General features: G+C 35.9%; 3 protein-coding genes across 3 annotated transcripts; all 3 read right to left on the bottom strand.

The window, feature by feature from the left end:
- Positions 1 to 241: 241 nt before the first annotated feature.
- Positions 242 to 3,261, bottom strand: LOC121982284 (tetraspanin-19-like). The gene is made up of 6 exons (XM_042535270.1): positions 2,904 to 3,261; positions 2,222 to 2,321; positions 1,047 to 1,127; positions 846 to 950; positions 478 to 658; positions 242 to 384 (listed from the first exon to the last, which is right to left on the bottom strand). Exons 1-5 carry the CDS (start codon positions 3,071 to 3,073, stop codon positions 491 to 493), a joined length of 624 nt encoding a protein of 207 aa, XP_042391204.1. The 5' UTR covers positions 3,074 to 3,261; the 3' UTR covers positions 242 to 384; positions 478 to 490.
- Positions 3,262 to 12,145: 8,884 nt separating this feature from the next.
- LOC121982283 (ESX-1 secretion-associated protein EspI-like) lies at positions 12,146 to 13,691 on the bottom strand. Its single transcript, XM_042535269.1, has 2 exons — positions 12,527 to 13,691; positions 12,146 to 12,439 (listed from the first exon to the last, which is right to left on the bottom strand). The coding sequence occupies exon 1, from the start codon at positions 13,556 to 13,558 to the stop codon at positions 12,602 to 12,604; it is 957 nt and encodes a 318-aa protein (XP_042391203.1). The 5' UTR covers positions 13,559 to 13,691; the 3' UTR covers positions 12,146 to 12,439; positions 12,527 to 12,601.
- Positions 13,692 to 17,724: 4,033 nt separating this feature from the next.
- LOC121983356 (transcription factor ILR3-like) lies at positions 17,725 to 19,882 on the bottom strand. The gene is made up of 5 exons (XM_042536296.1): positions 19,530 to 19,882; positions 19,392 to 19,454; positions 18,957 to 19,034; positions 18,646 to 18,808; positions 17,725 to 18,170 (listed from the first exon to the last, which is right to left on the bottom strand). Exons 1-5 carry the CDS (start codon positions 19,631 to 19,633, stop codon positions 17,889 to 17,891), a joined length of 690 nt encoding a protein of 229 aa, XP_042392230.1. The 5' UTR covers positions 19,634 to 19,882; the 3' UTR covers positions 17,725 to 17,888.
- Positions 19,883 to 23,738: the final 3,856 nt, after the last annotated feature.

Raw genomic sequence — 23,738 nt, 5'->3', positions numbered from 1 at the left:
AAGGCATCATATTCTAGGAGTCCCAAACTATGTAATCTAATACATTCTCCTCCATTTATCGCAGGTACCTTCCAAAAGTCGCAAGGATGAGCACTTGACTAGAAATATAGTTATTGGAGTCTAACATTGACTAACTCATTTGAGTCGGACTACCCTAGTCAACTGGAAGTCCTAACGACTCACATATGAACTTGGACATCAAGTGACCTTATCAATTTATACAAAATAGAAATTTTGGTAATTCATCAACTCTCCAACTAGAACTTATCCTTTATTAAACAGTCTCTACATTAATACTTTATTTACAAGAACCAAAATGAAACCTAACAAGATGCTATTTATATGGAGAACAGACTGTAGCCAAGTGCAACGTTTCATCACTTCCTGCAAAACCAAGCATGCACTTACACATCCAAACGACAAAAAGTGCGCACATAAATGAGAAGAGCGAACATTTAATCGCAGCAAAGGTACGACCTTCTCATGTATATTAGCAATCAAGTGCTATTAATTGTTGATCAGGCACGTGAGGAGTCTTTTGAACCTGGTTTCTCAAAAAAGGTAATCTTGTTTGTACAACATCATTGTCACTCTCATAGTCAGCTTGATCCTCAGGCCCCAGAGCCTTGAGCAATATTGACAAGAAGATGGACAATGCCTACAAATTAAACAAGCATGTTCATCAAATATGAAAGCTGAATATGTCTTCTAATTACACATGTAACTTTTTAAGTATCTTCATGTGGTGCAAATAAAAGAGCTCTTGCAAATTCAATTTTAGAAGTTGATGGAATTTTTCCCCTTTAAATTAAGGGTTTGACCAACAAAAAAAACATCATTCTTACTTCTGAAGCTATTATCAAAGCACCTATCCATTGGCCCAACTCAGAATTTGATCTCACGAAGTTCTTCAACTCATCAAACTTACCTGTTATATCTTCTGGGAAATCCTGATGGAGAATAAAGGATAACAGAAATTCAATGTATTGACTTAAATTACACCAAAAGTTTTTCATTTTGTAAGTATAACAATACAAGATTCACACCTGTTCCCAATCTCTGTTCAGAAAAATATCTGCAGCAGCTGCAGTCTCTAACATGATGAGCAAAAAGACAACTATTGCATACTTAATGAAGCTTGTTAAAGTTAGCAATAACTAATCCACCTGCGTAATATAATGTGATTCTGAGCCAGATTCATTCAATGAATTATTAGATGACCTTGAAGTAAAGGTTACAAAATAACATCTAAAACACAGTAGATTCATGATGAACTCTCACATATACTTGCATTGAGCATGTAAGCTTTAAGAGGTCTAAACTTACGTACATCTTTGAATAGAATTACAAAACAAACATAAATTGTTGCTTAATGAGTGAGAAATTTAAACTGTGTTCATAGAGTAACAACGAGCTATGTTAGTCCTAAGTATTTGTATCAATTCCAATTTCTGTAAGGTTATATAACAGGTAATAGCTAGGTTTCTTAAATCAATCAATGTTTTTCTTTAAAATTAATCAATTCAAATTGACTAATTATAGAATCTATTGGAGGTCTTAAACTCTATGTCGATGTAAAAATTTTATGTTTTGCCTAGTTTTTCTCATGCACAACATTGTTTCTACATAAAGTTTGATATTGACAATAAGGTTTCTATCCATCAAAGAGTATTAATTGATAGGCCAGAACACAAAATCCACCAAAGATTTACTTCCAAGTGACTTGTAATTCGACATCATTGTTTAATCCACAAGATGTATAAAATCTTAAACTAATTTTCCAAAACCAAATACAAAAAATGCTGTTCCATCACAGCTAGCAAAATATCCTTCTTTCAAAAAAAGTTTACTTGGATTATTTAACACAATATGATATAGCAAGAACTTCCAGTCATTAACTAATTTCAAATAAACATGGCATCTCTTCTCAAGGATTTAGTGTGGAGAAATGATACGAAACCGAAAGTTTTTCTATAAATGTAAAGGCAAGAAATTTCTTGAAATAGTCAATCATGTTTCTTAGTTCGCACCATGAACATATATCCTGATGACCATAATCTTAAAGAAGGAACCAGCATCAATATTTATTTTGGATGAAACCCACAAGAAGTGATTATTCTAGTAAACAACAGGTGAAAAGGGAAACATGCAAGCAAGTCTTTCATAACAACCAATTGGGAAACAAATTTAAGTCTGTCATCTCAATCTGTTACAAGGATACACAAGACAGGCAATGATCGTTAGCAGTTTCAGCAGCAATATGACCAGCACAGGTTATCAATATCAAGGAAATCCCAATGCCTAGAGAAGCACACATGAACCTGCAAGTCAAAGGCATCAAAACAGTAATAATCTTCATCTTGGATATTCATGTGAGCAAATATTTGAGAGTTGCATAAGCTATTGTTGGAAACATATTTAACAATATTTATTTCAAGTATGCAGATTCAGGACAAGAAAGAACATGACCTATACAAAATGATAAGCTATGTGATTGAGACATACAATAAACAAACACTACTTAACTTTAAGATTCTATTAAAGAATAAAAAAAGAAGCAGTATCAACATGTATTAAAGAGGATATTGTTACGAAGCCTTTAGGTATTTTCTTATGTAGTAGTTGCAGAAAGTTTTTCTATGATTTTTGTTCTATAAAAAAATCTCTAAATTGGGAAGACTCCATCATTCAATTATTCTCTCAAGGAAAAGTAAAGAATATCAAGTATGTTAAAAGGGCATTTAGATCAGGAACAATCAAGCTAACACCTGAATGAGAATGACCAAGAAAAAATAGCATTCCAATCTAAGAAAAAGCACAAATTGTACTTAAAATAGCGGCATTTAGAGCCTTCCTCTTCCACAGACTCGGAAAGGAGAGGAGGAAGTTTCTGCAGTACAAACCATGGGGGATTCCCATCTGCCACGGCAATAGAGGAAAAATCACCGGTGCGCAAGTACCAAATACTGATCGACCGGAGCGAGTACATGATAACTCCGATCCCCACCAGCCCGAGCACGTAGTTCACCGCCTTGAGTGCTGATTGCAGGCAAGCCCTAGCGACCGACTCCATTTGCTTCCCCTCCTCGTTTTGGTTGAAGACGCCCCAAAAGTTGAATCTTTGGGCGAGGAAAAGGATGCTCGACTGGTACAAGCACGTGTTCTTGGCTTTCTGGCGCGATATCTTTGGCGGTAGCGGCGGAGTCGTTGCGCGGTTGCAGCATCGCGCGGGGTGTTCAAGCCTCTCTGCACTCGTTACAAGTGTAGAACCGTTGCATGAAGTGGAAGGAGGATACTTCAAATATTAAGAGAAGGTGGCGCTCTCTGTAAATTTAGAAAAACCGCTTGGGCTCACTGGGAAACTTTGTAAAATATATAGAATTTTTTTTAAAATAAAAAATCTAAAAATAAATATAATTTTTCTTAAAGGCGACATTTTATATTAGAATTGAGTATATTTTCTATTAAATTAAGTATTTTTTTTTACTTAATATAATTTTTCTTAAATTCAACGATATTTAAAGAAAATATAGTATATTTTTCATTCAATTGAGTACTGTTTAAAGAAAATCTAGTATGTTTTTCATCGAATTGAGGTGGAAAAAAATCGTGCTCAATTTGATAGAAATATATTAAAATGAGTATAATTCCTCTTAAAGTCAGCATTTTATACTAGAATCAAGTATATTTTTTTATCAAAATGCCCCTCATATTTTTTAAGTACAAATAGTCTAAAAACGAGTATAATTCATGTTAGATTCAACACTTTAAATTATAATTGAGTATATTTTTTATTAAATTGAACATGACTTTTTTCCTATTTAATATAATTCCTTCTAAACTCAGCATCATTTAAAGAAAATCTAGTATATTTTTCATTCAATTGAGTATCATTTAAAAAAAAATCTAGTATATTTTTCATTCAATTGAGGTGGAAAAAAAATCATATTTAATTTGATAGAAAATATACTATATTCTAATTTAATGAACTAAATTAAGAGGAATTATACTCATTTTTAAGACTTTTATACCGAAATATATTAGGAGAAATTAGGTACATATATTTGACTAGGGAATGGAAACAAAGATTTTTGTCAATGGGGACAACATATAAAGTTTTGTTTGTCAATCGGGACTGCATGCAAATTTTTTCCATAAAATAATGTCTAGTTGTTGATGTGATTGTAATAGCTATAAATGAGGAGTTACTATGTTAACCCCAAAGAGTTTAGATAGATAAATCATAGAGACATTTTGTCATTGTGCAGTAGTTGAAAAGTTAAACATTCAATGAGATATTTTATATTCATTAAAAAGTAACCCTAATATCTATTAGAGCAACCACTCATATATGAGTACCAACTGACCCAACTTGTGAAAGTCAATTATGATTTCATAATTGTTACAATGTAGACATTTCAATTCTAATCACTACTAATAATGTATTTTAACCATTATAATGCATAGTTATTATAATATAAACACTTTGTCTCTGATTAATATTGGTGCAACAACATTTTAATTTTTTTTGTATTAATATTGGTCACCGCGGACGAGCATTGCATGTGTAATATAATGCATGAATAAGTATAAATTATATAAAATGAATATTTACTATCAAGTAATTAAATAATATTATTCAATGTTAGTATGATTTATTCTAAAAAAATCTTAATCCAAAAATAAAATAAAAATTAGGTTATTAATCATACTTCAAGTTATGTAGTGAGAATATCTTATATCATCCAAAAAACATAACCGATGAGATACAGAAATGGATAGATGCAGTAGTGATTTTTTCTGAAGATTCAATAAGATACAGATAAATTGATGCGGTTGTATCGATATGCAGAAGAGCCGAAATAGATGAATTGATGCGTTGTAATATAAAAATGATAAGAAGGAAAAAGTTGTAGCAAAAATGGGAGAGAGAGGGGAGGAGAGAACGATGAAGATTAAGGCGGTAAGAAGAAGTGATCCAGATAATAAAAAATAGGTTATTCGTTTGTAATTTGAAAAATTACTAATAAATCTTGAAATTATTTTTAATATGAAAAGAAAAAATATTAACATAACTTAATTTTATGTTTCACCAAATCAATTAAGAGTTAATTATTAAAGGTCATATTTTTAATTAAATAGTAAGATTAATAATATTATGATGTACAATTACATAAGGGAACTTTATCTAAAGGGAACATTGGTCAATATTGATTAACATGTTGGTCAATATTACATTATAGTAGTTATTAATCATAGTTAAGATTTTATTTTTATCATCATTAATCAATATTATATGGTAGAAGTTACTATCCCATAATTATTATAGTTGTGTAGTTAAAACTACAGTCAACATTATTAGTGTTGGTTGTTACTCGGAATATCGTCCTAGTTCCCCTGTACAAAAATTTGTACAAGCATAGAACTATCCTAGCTACCATGTGTTTTACTAAAGTTAAATTTGGATTGCAAACGATACTTAACATTATTAATCCAAATTTTTCCTTTAGAAGTTAAACTTGAATTGGGTATGAAACTTAACCTTCTTACTTCAAGTTCAATCGATTTGATCTTCCTAAGTTAAACCATATTACATAAGTTGATCAAATATCTATTTCAAGGATCAGGTTCCAGATCAAACGTGGTGAGGCACTAGGCCTTCTTGGGTATGGGATCATCCACCACGGCTTAGACAAAGCCTTTCAAAGAAATCGGATATTTAAACTTCTCACTGTAAACAAGGTTTAACAATAGAAACACATTATCGAAACATAAAATCGAAACGAAAATCGATAACAAAAATGATAATTAAAATCGATTACCTCTTGTGTTTGATTTTTTAAGATCTATACAAAAGATGAACTAGTTATGATGCGGAAACTAATAACTAGTTATACCTCTTGTAACTTATAGACCTCTTGATCTTCTATCGTATTCCTCTTCTTATCTCGGACGTCGTGTGGGCGACGATCTACCAAGACAAGAATCCACCCAAGCCTTCTTCTTCCTTTCAAGTTGCGGCCACCAACTTTCTCTAAGAGATGATGAACTTCAGCCACCAACTTTCCTCCAAGCTAAGGGATGCTAGACAAGAGAACCTCCTTCTCTTCTTCTTCTCCTTCAAGCAACCGGCCATCAATGGATCTCCACACCAATATGCCGCCGGCCACCAAGAGGGAAAACAAAGGAGAAGAGAGAAAGAGTAAGGGTCGGCCAACACCAAGGAAGAGAGGAGAGGAATAGAAGATGTATTGTTGTGAGGTGAGACACCTCTACCCTCTCTTTTATATTCCTTAGTCTTGGCAAATAAGGAAAATTTTAAACATAATTAAAACTTCCTTATATTCCTTTCCAATGACTAAAAAGGAAAGTTTTAAAACAAAAAATTAAAACTTCTTTTTTTTCTTGTCATAGCCGGTCACATGCTTGTTCTCCAAGCAAGGAAATATTTAAAACAAAAATTAAAATTTCTCTTTTAAAAATCCTTTTTGTGGATAGTTCTAAAAAGAATGTTTTATAAATTAAAATCTCTCTCTTTTAAATCCTTTTATGGATATCTATAAAAGATAAGATTTAAAATAAAACATGTTTTCAAGAAAGGAAAGTTTTATCAAAAAATTAAAATATTTTTTTCACATTATAGATAACTACAAATAAGGAAAGATTTCAAATATCTCTTTTATTCCTTTGTAGAAAGCTATAAAATGAAAGATTTTAAAATTTAAAACTCTCTTTTAAAACCAACATAAAAGAAAAGTTTTCAACAAAATAAAAACTTCCTTTTATGACCGATCTAAAAAAGGAAAGTTTTATATTAAAATCATCCTTTTAAATCCTTTTAATGAATCTCTATAAAAGGAAAGATTTTACAAAATAAAACTTCCTTTTGGATTCAATGTGGTCGGCCACCCTTGCTTGGGCTCCAAGCTAGGGTCGGCCACAACTTGAACTCATCTAACCTTGGTTTGGTCGGCCCTAGTTTGGGCTCTAATCTTGACTTGGCCGACCACCTTAAGGTGGGTAAGAAGTTGGGTTTGGGTGGATATAAGACTTTATAAATAAGAGGCTACAATAGGGACCAAGAGAAGGAATTGGTTTTGGTCTCCCGATGAGCTTGAGCTTCCCGTGTTCGCCCCGAACACCCAACTCAAGTTCATCAATAATATCTCATTCCACTAAAGAGTTATTATTGCACTACCGCACCAATCCCATATTACTATATGGGCTCCTTCTTATCATGAGTGTGTTAGTCTCCCTGTGTTTAAGATATTGAATGTCCACGAATTAAATGAGTTACTGATAACTCAATTAATATTTAGCTCCAAGAGTAGTACCACTTAACTTTATTGTCATGTTGGACTAAGTCTACCTGCAGGGTTTACATGACAATCCTTATGAGCTCCTCAAGGGAACATCATCAACCTATATTACTAGGACATAGTTTCATTCTATTATCAACAACACATCATATAAATAATATTATTTCCCAACTTATCGGTCCTATTGATTTAACGAGCTAAATCGCACCCTTTGATAAATCAAAGAAATAAATACTAAGTATATGTGCTTGTTATTATATCATGATTAAGAGTATACACTTCCATAATAATAGAGGTATTGTTCTTTTATATAGTCAGTATAAAAAAAATATTACCTCAATTGGTCTTGCTCAATACACTCATAGTGTACTAGTGTAATTTATTAGTCAAGGTAAACTAATACCTAATTACACTATAACCACTCCAATGGTTTGTCCCATTCCATCTTGGCTGTGAGCAACTGTTTATAATTTATAAGGATCTAATAACATGATCTTCTGTGTGTCTTCTCACACCATGTTATCTATAATATAAATTAAATAAACAACTACACTTAGCATAAATGTAGGCATTTGACCAATGTAATTCTTATATATTTATACAAAAAGCTAGACTTTTAGTATACACTCTAACAATTAGTACAGGGAACACTAGATAATCAAACCTGAGTTTTAATAATGACAAAGGGTTCAAAAGTTAAGATGTCTTATGATCTAACAAGTGTGACTGAGCTTGCAGAAAAGTCCTAAGTGTTCTTAAGCAAAAGTCCTAATGAATTATGTTAGTACAATATCCCTGGTCAAGGTTGACCAAGTTGACTAAGCTTGAGTTGGCTCAAGCTTGAGTCTTGATGTTTGAGTTTCAATGTTTGACAATATATGGAGATTGGAGGAGCAATCGTCTGATTGGGGAGATTGTTGGTGCAATTCCCCTCTAGTATAGGTTTGATCAGTTTGATGTGAAAAAGAGTCAAGTAGGTCAAAGGAGTGACCGAATACTTGATTGAGAAAGTCTTAATTGGAGGTTAGGCAAGTGAAAGTCTTGGTGAGTGAAGCCAGGTAGTTAGAAATCCTGGTGAGTGAAGTCAGGTGAAAGACCTAGTGAGTGAAGCTAGGCAATTGGAAAATCCTAGTGAGTGAAGCTAGGTGAAAGACCTAGTGAGTGAAGCTAGGTAGGTGAAAGTCCCGATGAGTGAAGCCAGGCATGTGGAAATCCAGGTGGGTTAAGGTTGATCAGACACCTGGTGTTGGGAAGTCCAAGTAGGTCAAAGAAGTGACCAGATACTTGACACAAAGAAATCCAGATGGGTCAAGGGTGACCGAACATCTGGTGGAAGGAAGTCCAAGTGGATCATGGAGTATCAGACACTTGGCATGAGACGGTAAGACCAAGTGGGTCAAGGTTGACCGGACACTTGGCACGAGGAGAAAAGTCCAAGTGGGTCAAAGGATTGACCGGACACTTGGTGAAAAAGTCCCAACAGGTCAAGGTTGATCAGATGCTAGGCACGAGGAATCCCAACAGGTCACGGTTGACTAGATGTTGGGTTTGGGAGCCCTAGACTTGACTCGGGCAAGCTAGAGTTGGTCAATTTGATCAAGTGATCAAATTGGACCAAGCCCAATCGATTAGCTGATCGATTGGGCACAATGCTATGACAAACAACATCTTAATCAATTAGCTAATCGATTGTGAAGTAATGGCGCGAGCACAGAACGTTTCCCAATCGATCGGTCGATCAATTGGGGGTTGATTTTCTCGTGCGAATGCAAGGAAGCCTGAATCGATCGGTCGATCAATTCAGGCCGTTTCCAGCAGAGCACGGAGGTGCTCTGAATCGATCAACCGATCGATTCAAGCCTCCCCAATCGATTGGGATATGATCTTTGTACAGGTAGCGAGCGACGAACGGTTGGGATAGCGCGGATCTCACGTGGCAATCGATTGGGAGCAAGCCCAATCGATTAGAAGCCCTAGAAGAGTCGAGTATAAAATCATGGGTAGCTTTCTTCTCCGTAACGCTCACACGATCATTCACTACTACTCGTCGCCGGACTGAGAGCTTAGAAGAGAAGTGTTGTTGCACTTTCCAAAGGGTCCAGAGGCGTCTCCATCAACAAGGTCAAGTAAGAGGAGGGTTTTTCATTTTTCATTCTTGTATTTTCTTCTTGCGTGTGTTGTATCTTATTGTGTGAGTCTTATATGAGGTTTCTCCACCTCCGGTAGTTACCGAGAAGGAGTGTTTTTCATAGTGAAGAGCGTGTCATGTGTGGATTCTTGTATTAGTCACATATTCTTGAGGTGGATACCAAATAAATTCTTCGTGTTAGTGTTGTAAGTGTGTCTCGTGGTTTATTTCGCTGCATATCATCATCATGAAGCAAGACAACAATCGCAATGAGCTATTCACTCCCCCCTAGCTACAAATCGATTCTAACAGATTCTAGGCAAGTGGAAAACCCTAGGGGGAGGTAACCCTAGGTCATAGGGGAGGTAACCCTAGATTATGGAAAGTCCTAGCTGCGGTTAGACAACGAAGTTCAAGTCCCGGGGACTGAGCGAAGTCTGACGGTCGAGGACATTGGGTGAAATCCTAGAGTCGAGAACTCTAGGTGAAAATCCTAGGGGTCGCGGACACCAAGTGGAAGACAGGACGAATTGGGGATCGGACATTCAGCATGAAGTTTTGACATCTTGGACGCTGAGCAAAAATCCAGACAATCTAGAGGATTGATCTGGCAAAAAGTAATTTCTCTCCTGTGGAAAGTAAGTGAGGATGCGTTCCCCGTTGAGGGAACAATAGGCGTCGATTCAATTTAGGATTTTCGAGAAATCTAAAAGTCAGAACTGGACAGTCCGGGAGACTGTCAAACATTTCATTAATCATTTTTTTATTGTACTAACTTTGTTTTATATGGTATATATTGTATTTGGACCAATATGTCTTGCAAGAAGTGGAAAACACAAAATAAGCTCTGATAAACAGTGTTCAAGGCGCTTTCGGAGCTGTTGGAGGCTCCTCGGGTGGTTTGGCCGAAGGCTCGCGTGGAGAAGCGCGGAGGCGCCTTCCATGTGCCTGAAGGCGCCTTAGATGCTGGATGGAAGGTGTCTTCCATGAGTTTGAAGGCTCCTTCCATGAGCTTGAAGACACCTTTGAAGGGATAACTTTCGCTGATTGCGGAAGTTATCATCTCCAACGTTGCGGGGATAAGCTGCACTGCTGGAGGTGCCTTCAATGGGTTGAAGGCTCCTTCAATGGTCCATAAAAGGAGTCCACGAGCAGAGCATCAAAAATAACTTGAATTCATGACTACTCTCTTGCGCGCTGCTCCGAAGACGATCTGACGAATCGTAACATCGCGCCAACAACCAGAAGCTTGCAATTTCAACACCACCATTGTCAGTATATTGCAATTAAATTACTGCACTTGTAATTTTACTATTTGTAAAGATTTTTCGGAATTATAGTGATTGTCCAACGAAAGTGATAAACGATTACGGACCTTAGCGTAGGAGTCGTCATAAGCTCCAGACCAAGTAAATCCTTCGTATCGTTGTTCTTTGTTTCTTACTTTCCGTTGCCTATTCTGTGTTTACGAAAAACGTAAAAAGTCACGAAAACTATTCACCCTACCCTCTAGCACGTCTCAATCCTACAAACATAATTATGTAGTTATACGAGCTATAATTGTGTAATATTTATAAAATCATAACTGCTACAATTATATAAGATTTTATAATTATTACAATAACATAAAAAATATGGATAATTTTAAAAATGGAAATGTACTAAGATGAGATGTTCTTTTGATAATAAATGAAAAAAAAATGACGTTATTTTTTAGTTGACACCATGTATTTAATTTATGTTAGGGGTGTCAATTTGAGTGGGTCGGATAGGTTCGGGTTAGGTTGAAGAACAGTTATTCCAAAAAAATCTCAATCTAAACCCAATTCGAATCTAAACTCAACCTGAACATTCTAAACTTAAATCAATATAACCTGAATAACCCGTCTAACTCGAACCCGATTTTTTTTATTATTTCCCTATAATTCTTCATTTTTATCTTAAGATTTATTATTATTATATTACATTATATTATTTATTTATGTACATAAAATATTTTAATTTTTAAAATAAAATTTGATTGAACCTAAAAACTCATAAATTATAAATTTTGTCCATTCGGATTAACCTGAACCCGACCTAAAACTAAACCAATCCAAAAACCCTCAATCTGAATTCAAAAACTCCCAACTTAAACCTGATTTTTTTCGAATTGACTCAGATCGAGTTAGTGGATTGGGTTGATTTTTGACACCCTAGCTTATGCTGACTAATCCTGGAGGGGATCGACTTGACTTCACAGAAGTCCCCCCCCAGACCACCAGAATAAATCGGGAAGCGCTTGCAATCCAACTTATGTTCACTAATCTTGGAGGTGATCGGTTCGGTACTACAAAAGATTTCCACTGACCACCAGGATAAATCAAGAAACACATATAACAAACGACTTATCAGTCTAACATTCTTATGTCAACCGCTCATCAAAGAAAATTACTTCGTTAATTCACCGAAGCTAAAACTTAATCCTTAGATGTGCTTACCTTGATTAGTCATGAGATGACTAGTTCAGCCCCATGGTAATTTATCGAAATTGAGACTTAATTCTTAAATGTGCTTACCTCGTAACCTCAATTAATTCTGAAATGATTAATTTAATCTTATAAAAAATTCTTGCCAACTAATAGGATAATTTAAGAAATACTAATAATAGGATATATCATCTAATAATTTTAAATTAACTCTATTAAAAGAAATTCAATAGCACGAATTAGAATTTGATATTGGGTAAAAAACTGAAAAGACATCTGTCACTGTACCATTAACTTTTTACAGAAGTAAAAAAAATATATAATCATAACAACCATTAACATACTTACAATTAAAAAAAAACTACATAATACTTCCACTAACATGTGACCTCCGAGTCAGAAGATCAGTAATTTTATTATTGCGCTGAGATTCCTCTTCTATACAAAGAGAAAGGCAAACGAAAATACATATCAACAGAATCTCGTAGCAGTGATCCAACCCACATCCGATTTTTAAAAATAACCTACAATTATAAAAATAATAACAATGAGCAATTAATGAATAAAGGAATTAAAAGTTTAATTTTAGTTTTTGCAGAAAATCGAGTTACCTGAACGATGAGTTTCTTTCAGCAGATGAATCACTCTTTCTTTTGAGATAGATTCGAGAGTTTTGGAATGAGAGATCAGTGGAATCCTGAATCCATCATCTGCAATCTTCTCTGATTCGATTCATGCCTCTGAAGCCGGATTTGATCGTGTCGTTTCTTTATGAAATCGTCGAATCGCCGGTTCAGCTCGTCGCGGCCCGTCACCGACGGCAGCCTCGCCCGAATGGCCGCCGTCGGCGGCGATGGGGGCGGAGGCGGCCTCCTCGGTCCTGGGTTCTCTCCGCCTCGGGGGGTCTTCTCCATGATCGCCTTCCAAGTTGCTTCCATAGAGTCGTTCTCCTCCGAGCTCTCCGCCTCCTTGTCCAATGGATTGCCGTCGGAATCTGGATCTAGGGGTTTAGGCGTCGCCGGCGTAGGTCGGGGCGAGAGAGGGGCAGCTTGAGCAGCGGGAGGAGGAGGGGCACTCTCGAAAGACTTGATCTTCACGGCTTCCGTCGCCTCCGGCGGCGGCGATGGAGGCGGAGGCGGCCTCCTCGGTCCTGGGTTCTCTCCGCCTCGGGGGGTCTTCTCCATGATCGCCTTCCAAGTTGCTTCCATGGAGTCGTTCTCCTCCGAGCTCTCCGCCTCCTTGTCCAATGGATCGCCGTCGGAATCTGGATCTAGGGGTTTAGGCGTTGCCGGCGTAGGTCGGGGCGAGAGAGGGACGGCTTGAGCGGCGGGAGGAGGAGGGGCACTCTCGAAAGCCTTGATCTTCACGGCTTCCGTCGCCTCCGGCGGCCCGTGGTGGTGCTTCTGGTCGGAGAGCTTCCATATGACGAGGACGATGAGATGGATGACAACGAAGAGATACGGCGGCGAGAGGCAGGAGCAGAGGGAGGCCCAGAGGCGCGGGAGGGCGGGGGCGAGGACGCCGGCGGCGGGAGGGACGGCGAGCCTCACCACGGAGAGGATCCCAAGAAGGGAAAAAACGATCTTGGATGCCCAAACGGCCTTCTGGACGCCATTGCTGGGAGATCTCCTGCGATCCGCCATGGATTCACAAATTAGAGGTGGAATTTTGCAGAGAGCTGGATGAACCCTAGAAGAGAAGAGAGATTTAGTGGAAATCTGAGAGAGAAATGGGATTCGGCGAGAGGATGATCGATTTAATAGGGAGTGGAGACAATAATTAGACTAGCATTAGCGTGACAATATTTGAAATAATACGATGTTTTTTATAATAAGCTCAATTATAAATTTAGAGTATAATTTATACCGACTTTCATAATTGAGTAAACATTACGAAGGGAATATGCTGACCCAAATGGCCAAATGTCTATCATATTTCATTCTCAGTTATCTGTTATTATTGTAAATGATAAACACAACTAGCCTAAGTAATCAGTGAAATCCTATAAAAACATAAATCGAAAAATTCTCATAGCGGATGGTCAAGAAGTCCAACATTCATTGATTACGGACTCAATTTTAAAAAAAAATTAATACAAATTTGTCATAGCTAGGAATTGAACCACGGGTGCCTAGATGACAATTTGGATGCTCTACCGCTGTACCATAACCCTAGGAGTAAAAATAATAAACCCAGTTTACCTCATTCTCTAGTCTTGTGGTGACCGGCCCAGCCTATGAAAATTTTCCATCAGTCGCCCGGATAAATTTCAACAAAAGCTTAACATTCGTTTGTTGTGCGTCCCATTTGGAGAAAAAAAATTGAACAAATATGTCATAGCTGGGTTCGAACCACAGGTACCTGGGTGACAATCTGGATGTCCTACCACGACACCATAGGTCAGAGGATAAAAAAAATGATAAACTTAGTTAGCCTCATTGACTAGCCCTGGGGTGATCGATCGGGTCCCACGAAATTTTTCCACCGGTCACAGGGTAAATTAGGAAGCGCGCAGTAGGCAGTCCAGAAGTCTAGCATCCGTTTGTTGTGCGTCCCATTTAGAGGGAAAAATTCTGTAAATATACTATAGTTAGGAATCAAATCACGGGTGCCTGAGTGATAACTTAGATATCCTACCACGATATCATAATTCCAGGGACTTTAGTGTTATTGTAGCAATTACCAATAAGTGTTATAAATTGTAGCAATTATCGATTAGTTATTATAACGTTGTTCCTTATTTTTAAAATTATTTTTAACAAGTACAACTAGTTGATATCATATATAAAAAAGTTATTATGTAGTTGTTATAACGTGTGTTCATACTATTAAGTAATTATTATATCTGTTTTAAAATATTTTTAATTAATTTATAGTGTTTTTGGTAAAATTTAAATAATTTTAATTAAATTGGTAAAGATATTTTGATATAATGGTGTTCAAAATTATGATTTAGAATTCAATATTTTAATATATATGATTTACTCACAGTACTGATAACTACTACAACGTATAAAAATTACTTGATAGATATTTAATGTGAAAAATTAACTATTTTAATGTTCAAAATTTGATTCAGGATTTAAAATTTTAAGATTTAATATTAATCTTAATGTGTAGAAATTACTCGATAATTATTATATATAAAAACTATTTGATAACTGTTATAAATCGTATAAAAGTCTATTAGTAAAATATAAAAAATTAATTATTTCACTAAACACTTAAATTTTAAATCATAAAATCTGAATAATATTATATCAAAATATTTTTATCAACTTAATTAAAATTATTTAAATTTTATTCAAATTAATTTTAAATTTATTAAAATCGTTTAAAAATAATTGTAGCGACTATCCAAGAGCTGTAAGCCTGTAACATATAGAAAGTATTAAGTAGTTATATAATACTACAATAGTATTATATGAATAGATCGAGATAAAATATCTGATAGATTTAATTTGAGACGCTGTTTTAATTTTTATTATATAATTCTACAACAATATTTGTGGTGATTCAAACTTTAATTTTTTTTATTAATTCTCTTAAATATTTTACCACCTCACTGTGATAATAATTAGACCAGCATTAAAGTGATAATATTAGGAAAAAAATCTCACACTAATTATCCTATTTTTAAAAAAAACCACGATCTTCAATAATTTGCACTAGCAATTTAAAGAAATAAAAAATTAATAATTATCAATAAAATGTACTTATTTGATTAAGACAACGGCATACAATTAATGAAATCAATGCTTTCATCGAGGCGATAGGCTTTATTTATAAGCAATTATGGAAGGACACAATTATTTTTTAAAAAATATTTAAATTACTTTTGAAACTATCAAATTACACACCAACTTTCAAAAATATCATTTTCTTTCATTATATTTACATGTCTTTCTTCTCTCTCTATTCAACAGATAACCGCTGAGATAGAGCATTGCAGGATAACTGAGTTGATATTTAGGTAGGATTTATATCAGAGAGAATTCTCAACAAATGCAAATACTAATTTGATTTATCTCATGTCCCTTGTCTAAGAAGGTTACTCGTGATTTATTCCATTCTAGAATGTATGCTAGAGTTATTTTTTAAAAATATTTAAATTACTTTTGAAACTATCATATTACACACCAACTTTCAAAAATATCCTTTTCTTTCATTATATTTACATGTCTTTCTCCTCGCTCTATCCAACAGATAACCACTTTTGATACAAATATAACTGAGTTGGTATTTGGGTAGGATTTGCCATCAAAGAAGCGTGACTTGATTCTCGCCAAATGCAAATATTGTTTCGATTTATCTCGTGTCCCTTGACTAGGAAGACCGCTTGTGCTTTATCCCATTCAAGAGAGTATGAGACCGTCTTGGAAAGACCGCTAAGGTAACAGTTTCATCTTTGTCACCCCCAAATAACCATTTGGATAGGCAATGGAGACCGTCATGATATCACTACTGAGTCAGTCGAGCCACGATTCGGTTGCAATTTCATAATCATCAAGCCTTAATTTCCTAGATGTGACTTTTCAAATTATAAATGCACTCATTTCCTAAAACATTGTTTTCTCCCAAACGAGTCGAACAGAGGGCGAAGAAAGGCACCAAAGATAGTTTGGAAAATAGATGGATGATTTAATGCTTTTGAAAGTAAGGTGCATGATTCATATTTTTCGACTTAATTACTCCCTAACTACCAACTAAATTATTTGCCAAATCAATTTAGTTATCACCACATGCATTGTCCCCACTGTCGGTCAGAATGAGGACAAACAAAAACTGGTACTTTTCAAGGTATATACTCATCAACAACTATCAACTCAGACTTCCTTGACAAAGATGTCGCAATCGTTCAAAGAGAAAACAAGAACATTGTGTTTATTAAACACATGCTAATTTAATCTTAAAAACAAGTTTGCTTTCCCACCGAAGATTACTATTTTAAATAACAATAACAATCGAGTCTAATCCTATTAGGTAGGATGAATTTTTCTATGTAACTCTATTCTCTATTATATCATTATCTATATTTAAATAAATTTTATCTTATTTTACTATTTTAACAAAGTTTTTTTTTTCTTATTTGATTTACATATTTATCCTAGTTTACATTTATTGTATATGTCTATATCATCTCTCCTAGAGTAGATAAACCCTGACTTTCTTATTTCATACCAGGTTTGTACGTCTATCTTAGCATCCTCATCTTTACAACTTACCTTTTTCACTTATGTGCTTGAGTCATTATCCAACATTCAGCTTCATATAATATAGCAGATCTAACCACTATTTTATAGAATTTTTCTTTAAATTTTAGAAATATTTTACGATCACAAAGAACATCAATATTTTTCTCCATTTCAATTATCTTACTTATATTTTATGGAAGACATCTCTCTCAATCCCTTTGTCCTTTAGGAAAAATGATCATAAATACTTAAAACTTTCATCTACACACAACTCGTCATCTCCTATTTAACTTAAATATTCAACAAAACTATATAACTTGTTGCCTCCCGTAAACAAAAATAATCGAGCTCTTATAGTTTAGGTATCGAGTTTGTTTACGAACATTCAATTCATTTATGTCTACCAAGTTTTCTTTATTTTGCACTTCAGATCAGCCAGGGGCTTCTAGGGGTGTTGAGTCACTACATTAGCCATGATACTAGATTTATGAGATTTCAACCACAATATGATCAATAGGAGCTTGTTTAGTTGGGAAGAGAATCGACTCTTCCTTGCTTGCTCATTCCCTAAAAGTAATCAAATCAAAAGCACCGGAACAAATGGAGAAGGGTTCAAAGCAAATTCGATTGGGATCTTGAACTCTTATTTGCTTATAAGTTATCTTACAATAAACATGTCTCAAGGAATATTTGCAGCATTAACATTCAGGATAAGCAAATAAAGAATACTGTGTGAATGTGTTAGCCATGAGACAAGTTTGCTACCTGAGGCACGTGCTCATGCATTAGGAGGCCAAAGGTTTGTGTCTTTTGTGGTGTCGATCGCGGCAGAAGGAAGCCATTGCCACATGCCCATGCCAGGATATGCAGCAAAGTGGGCAGCCTTGTTGGATGGCGCATGAACATTTGCACTTGCAGCAGGAGCAGCAGCTGGATGATATGCAAGTGGATGTGGCATGAAGTGAGCTGGGGGCAAGCTTATGGCCTTGATTCGGTGCTCCAATTTCTCCTTATCAGCCTTCAGTTTCATCTTCTCTTTGCGGAGCTCATTCTTCTCAATCTGCATCACAAAAGGGAATCACAAATCCAATAAATTCATGCAAAACTGTCAAAATGTATTCTAAACTATAAGCAGATGATTAAAAAGAAAGCTTCTTCAGAGATGATGATGACATAGCAATAAACTAAACAAAGCACTTATTTTTCTGTCCCCACAGATGTTCCAACTTTAATTAACAATTAAAACTTAATAGCCTATCTTGATTTCAATATCCATATAAATGCCATGATTTTTAAGTTTCCTAAGTCAGAATGTGATCTGGTTTTACTTGATCAACTGATAACAAAGACCCTTGCTTTTTCTGTTGGTCCATTCCTCCAAAATAGTACTGCTGCAATCCAACCATTCAACTAATTCAAGTCTATTCAATCCTCATAAAACAAAAAAATATATCAAGTTACGTGCAATAGTTGATTTAGACCTTACAGAATAGATAGTTACTGATTAATAGAGAAAGCTAATGATAGAATCAGACCTTCAGATCCTTGACTGTTTCTTTAAGCTTTTCATTTGATTCCTTAAGTTCTTGTGCTTCAGTTTTTAACTGTGTCAACACACTAGCTGCATCAGTTAGAATACTAGCCTTGTCCGACTTAGGAGGTCGGCGAGTGTCAAGTACTGAAGAAAGTTGAGAGAACCTACATAGAACAGAAGCAACCCAGACAAGGGAATCACAGTTATGATGGAAAGGTAAGGTAATCATGTTTCAGGGAAAAGAAGCACCACCATATTCTCAGCTAAGACTAGCATTTCAATATTTTAGTACACGAAGATGACAATGTGCACCTGTCATTTATCTTGTCGCGGCGCATTTTCTCACGGCAAGCTTTCGACTTGGTTCTCATGATTGGATCATCCCAAGTTCTGAAAAATTTGGGGTATTAGCTTCTTGCTAACCTCTAAGAAATCCTTTTCCCCTCATTCATAGCCATTCTAACTTTCTATATGAAGATAACGAACTTTGAGCATGTGTAAAGTGTAACTATAGCTTAGAAACAAGAGAGCATACTCATGAAATCTTCTTCTACAACTTATCAAAAATCCATTTTTGAACAATCAATAAAACTCGAATACATATTTCCATGCAAAACGAGTTGAATCCTTCTTTGCAACTCCAAAAAACACCAATCAATCCCATGGAATAAGCAAATTTTGATGTACTTAATTGAAGTTTGGTAACGCTGCATCTTCGATGTCTACCAACTCGAATACAGGAAGTACCTTTTCCTGGAGCTCGTCTTCTCAGTATCATGAACATCAGCATAGGCCTCCTCGATGTGCACTCTGCCAAAAAATTTCCCATCAAAGACCAAAATCCCCAACAAGAAACCTATAACTTCTCACAAAAATAGGACGCACCCGGCGGTGGAATCCATGCCACAGAAGCTCTCGATCGCACAGCGGAGCTCGCCGTCGGATCCCCCGTCGTCGTCCCAGTATTCGCCGATCGAGTTGGCTCCCATGGGCCGCCGCACCCGTCTCGCTCCGCTCCTTCAATCCGGCTCCTTTCCCGCGGGAACAACCAGCAAACAAGGGTGAAAAGAGGTAGAAGGTGAGGATCAGGATACGGCTAGGGTGCAATCGGGGCGCGGCTCTGGAGAAGGAAGAAGAAGAAGAACAAGAGACGACGAAGAGAAATTGAATTGGATTTTGGAGATTTTGGGGAAAAAAGGTTGGATTTTTAATTCAATTTATCTGCTGCGGTGTGTGGGCTCGCGGCGAGTGGCCGCCGCCGCAGCCGATATCTTTGTCGAAATTTTCCAAAAAACCTTAAAATATTTACTTCGGTTCGCAACAACCCCCTATGGTTTTACTATTCTCAATTTTATATTCTATTTAATTTGAAAATTTTAATAGATTAGTACATGCTCATATTATTACAGAATCTATTCTATATAGATAAATTAATTTATTATTATTATTTTTTGGTTCGATCAAAATACACTAATTTTATTAATATAAATTGGAAAAATTAAAATTCTAAAGACCAAATAATTTTGAGTTTAAGTGCTTATAATAATTTATTATAATAATAATAATGTGGGTGGATGTGTGCATTGAAGTGCGTGGAGGATGAGTGGACGCATATTTGCGAGAATACGGACGGCACTCGATAGCAAGTTGGCAAATGAACGAACGAAAAAAAAGTCTAAATATGGAAGGTTGACAGTTACATGAATTGACTAATTATGGGCGATACGAGTTGACTGATTTCATAGATACGAGGAGGTTTGACTTACTATTTTAAAGGTTTTAGAGGTGACAAAATGGAGAGATCGAGATGAGCATGGTTTGAGTTTGATTGGCTTATTTGAATAACATCGATTAATTTTAAAAATAGATAATTTTCACTTAATTCATTATAATTTATACAAATCTAAAATTCCATTCTTAAAATATTCATCCATTTTGAAAATTATATTTGAGTAACATATAGAGTTGGACTCAACACGAAACTAACACAAACTATGTTGATTTGGCTTTCCGGCTAGGCATGGGCCTAATTGACTTAAGCTCGGATTTGATTAAGTTTTTTTAATAAATAATATAAAAAATTAAAAATATTATCAATAAAGGGAAGTAAATCGATAATAAGTATAATTCTGGTTTTTGCAAGCTAATCATAAATTTGATTAGCATTAATTAAATTTTAAGGTGGTAATTAAGTGTTTATAATTTTCTTTATTGATTTTTTAGATTAATTATAAAATATAAAAATAGTTCATCAGATTTTATAATTTATTAAAAATGTTAAATCATTTGGAAATTTTCAGAATTAATTTACAAGACAATTCTGATTTTTTTTTTTTTTTTTGTGTTGTGAAAACTTCATGATTTATTTCCGATTTAATTTCTTGAGAATTTTTATTTTTTTAAATCATTTTTAAAATATAAAATTAAATGCGAGCAAATGGAAATCAATTTAGACCGCTAAATGGACCTAGCTAGAGCTTATTCTCAATTTAGGTCTTGTGGGTTCGGATCTATTTGTTGTTGGATCAAACTGTGTTAACTCAAACTGATTAAATAGTGAACACAATATTTTTATATAATTCTGAGTAGACAATTGATCAATTTAAAATCACAGTTGATGATAAATTCTCGTGAAGCTACAATAGGAAAGTCAGAGTAATTTTTGATTTAATAAAATTGCATGGGGGTCGAGTATCTGATCATCCTGACCTATTTCAAAATTTTTCTATAAATATTCTGTCAACATAACCTATCTTGAGCCCACTCTTAACTTCATTCAAAGCCCGTGACTCTAATATAATTTAAATCCGACCGATTGGTGCGAGAGTCTTTGATTCAAAGGTTTATAGACGTCGTTTGACTTCTAAGGTTATAGTCGTCGCTCGACTTCTAGGGTTCATAGTCGTCGCTCGACTTCTAGGATTTATAGTTGCGGCTCGACTTCTAAAGTCCGTGACTCTAATATAATGTAAACCCGGCCAATCGACACGGGAGTCTTCGACATTGAGCCTGTGACTCTAATATAATATAAACCTGGCCGTGACTTTAATATAATGTAAACCTGGCCGATCGGCATGAGAGTCTTCGACATTGAGCCTGTGGCTCTAATATGATATAATATAAACCCGATCAATCGGCACGGGAGTCTTCGGTCGGGGAACAATGACAAATCCTATGAACGAAAGGGAAAATATAACGAAAAAACTAACCTCCCGACCAGCAGAGGATCTGACTCAGCTCCTTGACTCTTGAATACCCGTGGAGTGAGGAGACTATGATATGTTCGTTGGAACCCACCGAGGACATGAGGATGACAGAATTTTCCGGCATCATTCATCTTCACGTTCCAGATCAGGCTAAGTTCCCATAGACGGCGCCAATATGATCCTATCGGGAATCTAAGAAGACGGAACTATCAGAATGATGTGGCTGGAATGTTGACCGCATCTCCATGACTCGGATGGTAAGTTGTCTTCTGTGTTGACCAAGTCATCGTAGGGCCTCTGGTCAACAATACTTGTAGCCAGCGACTGTGTTGCCTCGATCCCCGGTATCCCGATGCTCGAGGCAGGTCTCACGAATATATAAGCAGTCAAATAATAGTAGAACAACGAAATAAATATAAGATGAGTATAGTGACGTATCCTGCCCCCGAGGGGCGCTCTCAAATGGATCAGTGAGATGGTTGCAATACTGATTGAGTCGTCGCGGCCTTAAAGGGTAGATGAGTGTGAGTCAGCTAAGGAGCCGGATTTGGGAGCGACGACATGGAGTCCGGTGCAGCATAGATCCAAAAGGCGGCATGTATGTCGAAATATGACAATAACACCTAGGCTGACATACCATAGTGGCTCATAGACCGGAACACGACACGCAGGCCGGGTAATGTTCATTGTGAGTGTGCAGGATACAAGTACAACAAAGAAAGTCCAAGTGTGATCTTAGCAAAGGAGGAAAGTCCAAGGATGAGTCTTAGCGGTGTAAGTCCAAGCATGTAGTCTTGGCAATGTAAGTCTAAGTGTGACTTGGCAATGGATGAAGTCCCGGAGGTGAGGAGCCTCTTGGCAAAGGAAGACCCGACAATATAGACAAGGCCAAAGGAAACTCCAGAAGGCAGGACGTGAAGGATGAGGAGACATTCGAGAGACGCGAGACTGATGGAGGAGGCTAGAACGCTAGGTTTAGGTTGGTCGGGCGAGGACGAGTGCTGAGTGATTGTACTCAGAGCAAAATCCTATGTGTTTAGGATTTACTGTAGCAGTACTGTAGTGACATTGTAGCAGCATTGCAGCAGTTGACTGGTTACTGTAGCAGTCGACCGTTGGGTAACGATTGGCTTCACTTAAAGGATCAGTCGACTGGTGCATACACCAGTCGACTGGTAGCGGGAAAACAGCTTAGTGTTTTCCTCTTGAGCTCTATTTAATAGAGCTCTGGGTGCTTGGGCATGGTTGACGAAATAGAGGTAGTTAACCCCTATTAGTAGTCTTCCAAAGCCTCCAAGCTCTTCTTGTGATCTAAGAGTGTTTGGATCAAGGTTATGGTGATGTTTCTCCACCGAGAAGTGTTAGAGTGTATACTAAAAGCCTAGCTTTTGTATTAACAATTATTTAGAAATAAAGAATCACAATGGTCAAATATCTACATTTATTTGTTAAATGTAATTTGTTCAATTAATTTATATAGTAGACAACATGGTGTGTGGTGTCACACACAGAATATCATATTATCGGTTCTTTATAAATTATAAACAGTTGCTCACGACTAAAATGGAAAGGAACAAACCGTTGAAGTAGGCGTAGTGTAATTAAGTATTAATTTATCTTAACTAATAAATTACACTGAAACACTCCAAGTGTATTGAGTAGGACCATTTTAGGTAAGTTCTTTTTGTACTGACTTTATAAAAGAACTAGACCTTAGTTATTATGGAAGTGTGTGCTCTTAATCCTAATATAATAACAAACACATATATCTAGTATTTATTTCTTTGACTTATCAATGGATGAGATTTAGCTCGATAAATCAATAAGTCGGATAAGTTGGGGAATGATACTACTTATAGTGTGTGTTGTTGATTATAGAAGGAAACTG

Source organism: Zingiber officinale, chromosome 5A (genome assembly GCF_018446385.1).
Source record: "Zingiber officinale cultivar Zhangliang chromosome 5A, Zo_v1.1, whole genome shotgun sequence".
Classification (NCBI taxonomy): Eukaryota; Viridiplantae; Streptophyta; class Magnoliopsida; order Zingiberales; family Zingiberaceae; genus Zingiber; species Zingiber officinale.
The sequence above is the reverse complement of the archived record's forward strand: the minus strand, read 5'-3'. Positions and strand labels throughout refer to the sequence as shown.

Bases quoted from the DNA above. Each gene is read 5' to 3' on its own strand.
- LOC121982284 (XM_042535270.1), bottom strand. From the start codon at position 3,073: ATGGAGTCGGTCGCTAGGGCTTGCCTGCAATCAGCACTCAAGGCGGTG. The intron at 1,128-2,221 runs GTATCCTTGTAA...AGCTTCATTAAG, and splicing joins ACGATCATTGCCTGTCTTGT to TATGCAATAGTTGTCTTTTT. The intron at 951-1,046 runs GTGTGAATCTTG...ATTCTCCATCAG, and splicing joins TGAACAGAGATTGGGAACAG to GATTTCCCAGAAGATATAAC.
- LOC121982283 (XM_042535269.1), bottom strand. From the start codon at position 13,558: ATGGCGGATCGCAGGAGATCTCCCAGCAATGGCGTCCAGAAGGCCGTT.
- LOC121983356 (XM_042536296.1), bottom strand. From the start codon at position 19,633: ATGGGAGCCAACTCGATCGGCGAATACTGGGACGACGACGGGGGATCC. The intron at 19,455-19,529 runs GTGCGTCCTATT...ATTTTTTGGCAG, and splicing joins GGCATGGATTCCACCGCCGG to AGTGCACATCGAGGAGGCCT. The intron at 19,035-19,391 runs GTACTTCCTGTA...CAAATTTTTCAG, and splicing joins AAGACGAGCTCCAGGAAAAG to AACTTGGGATGATCCAATCA.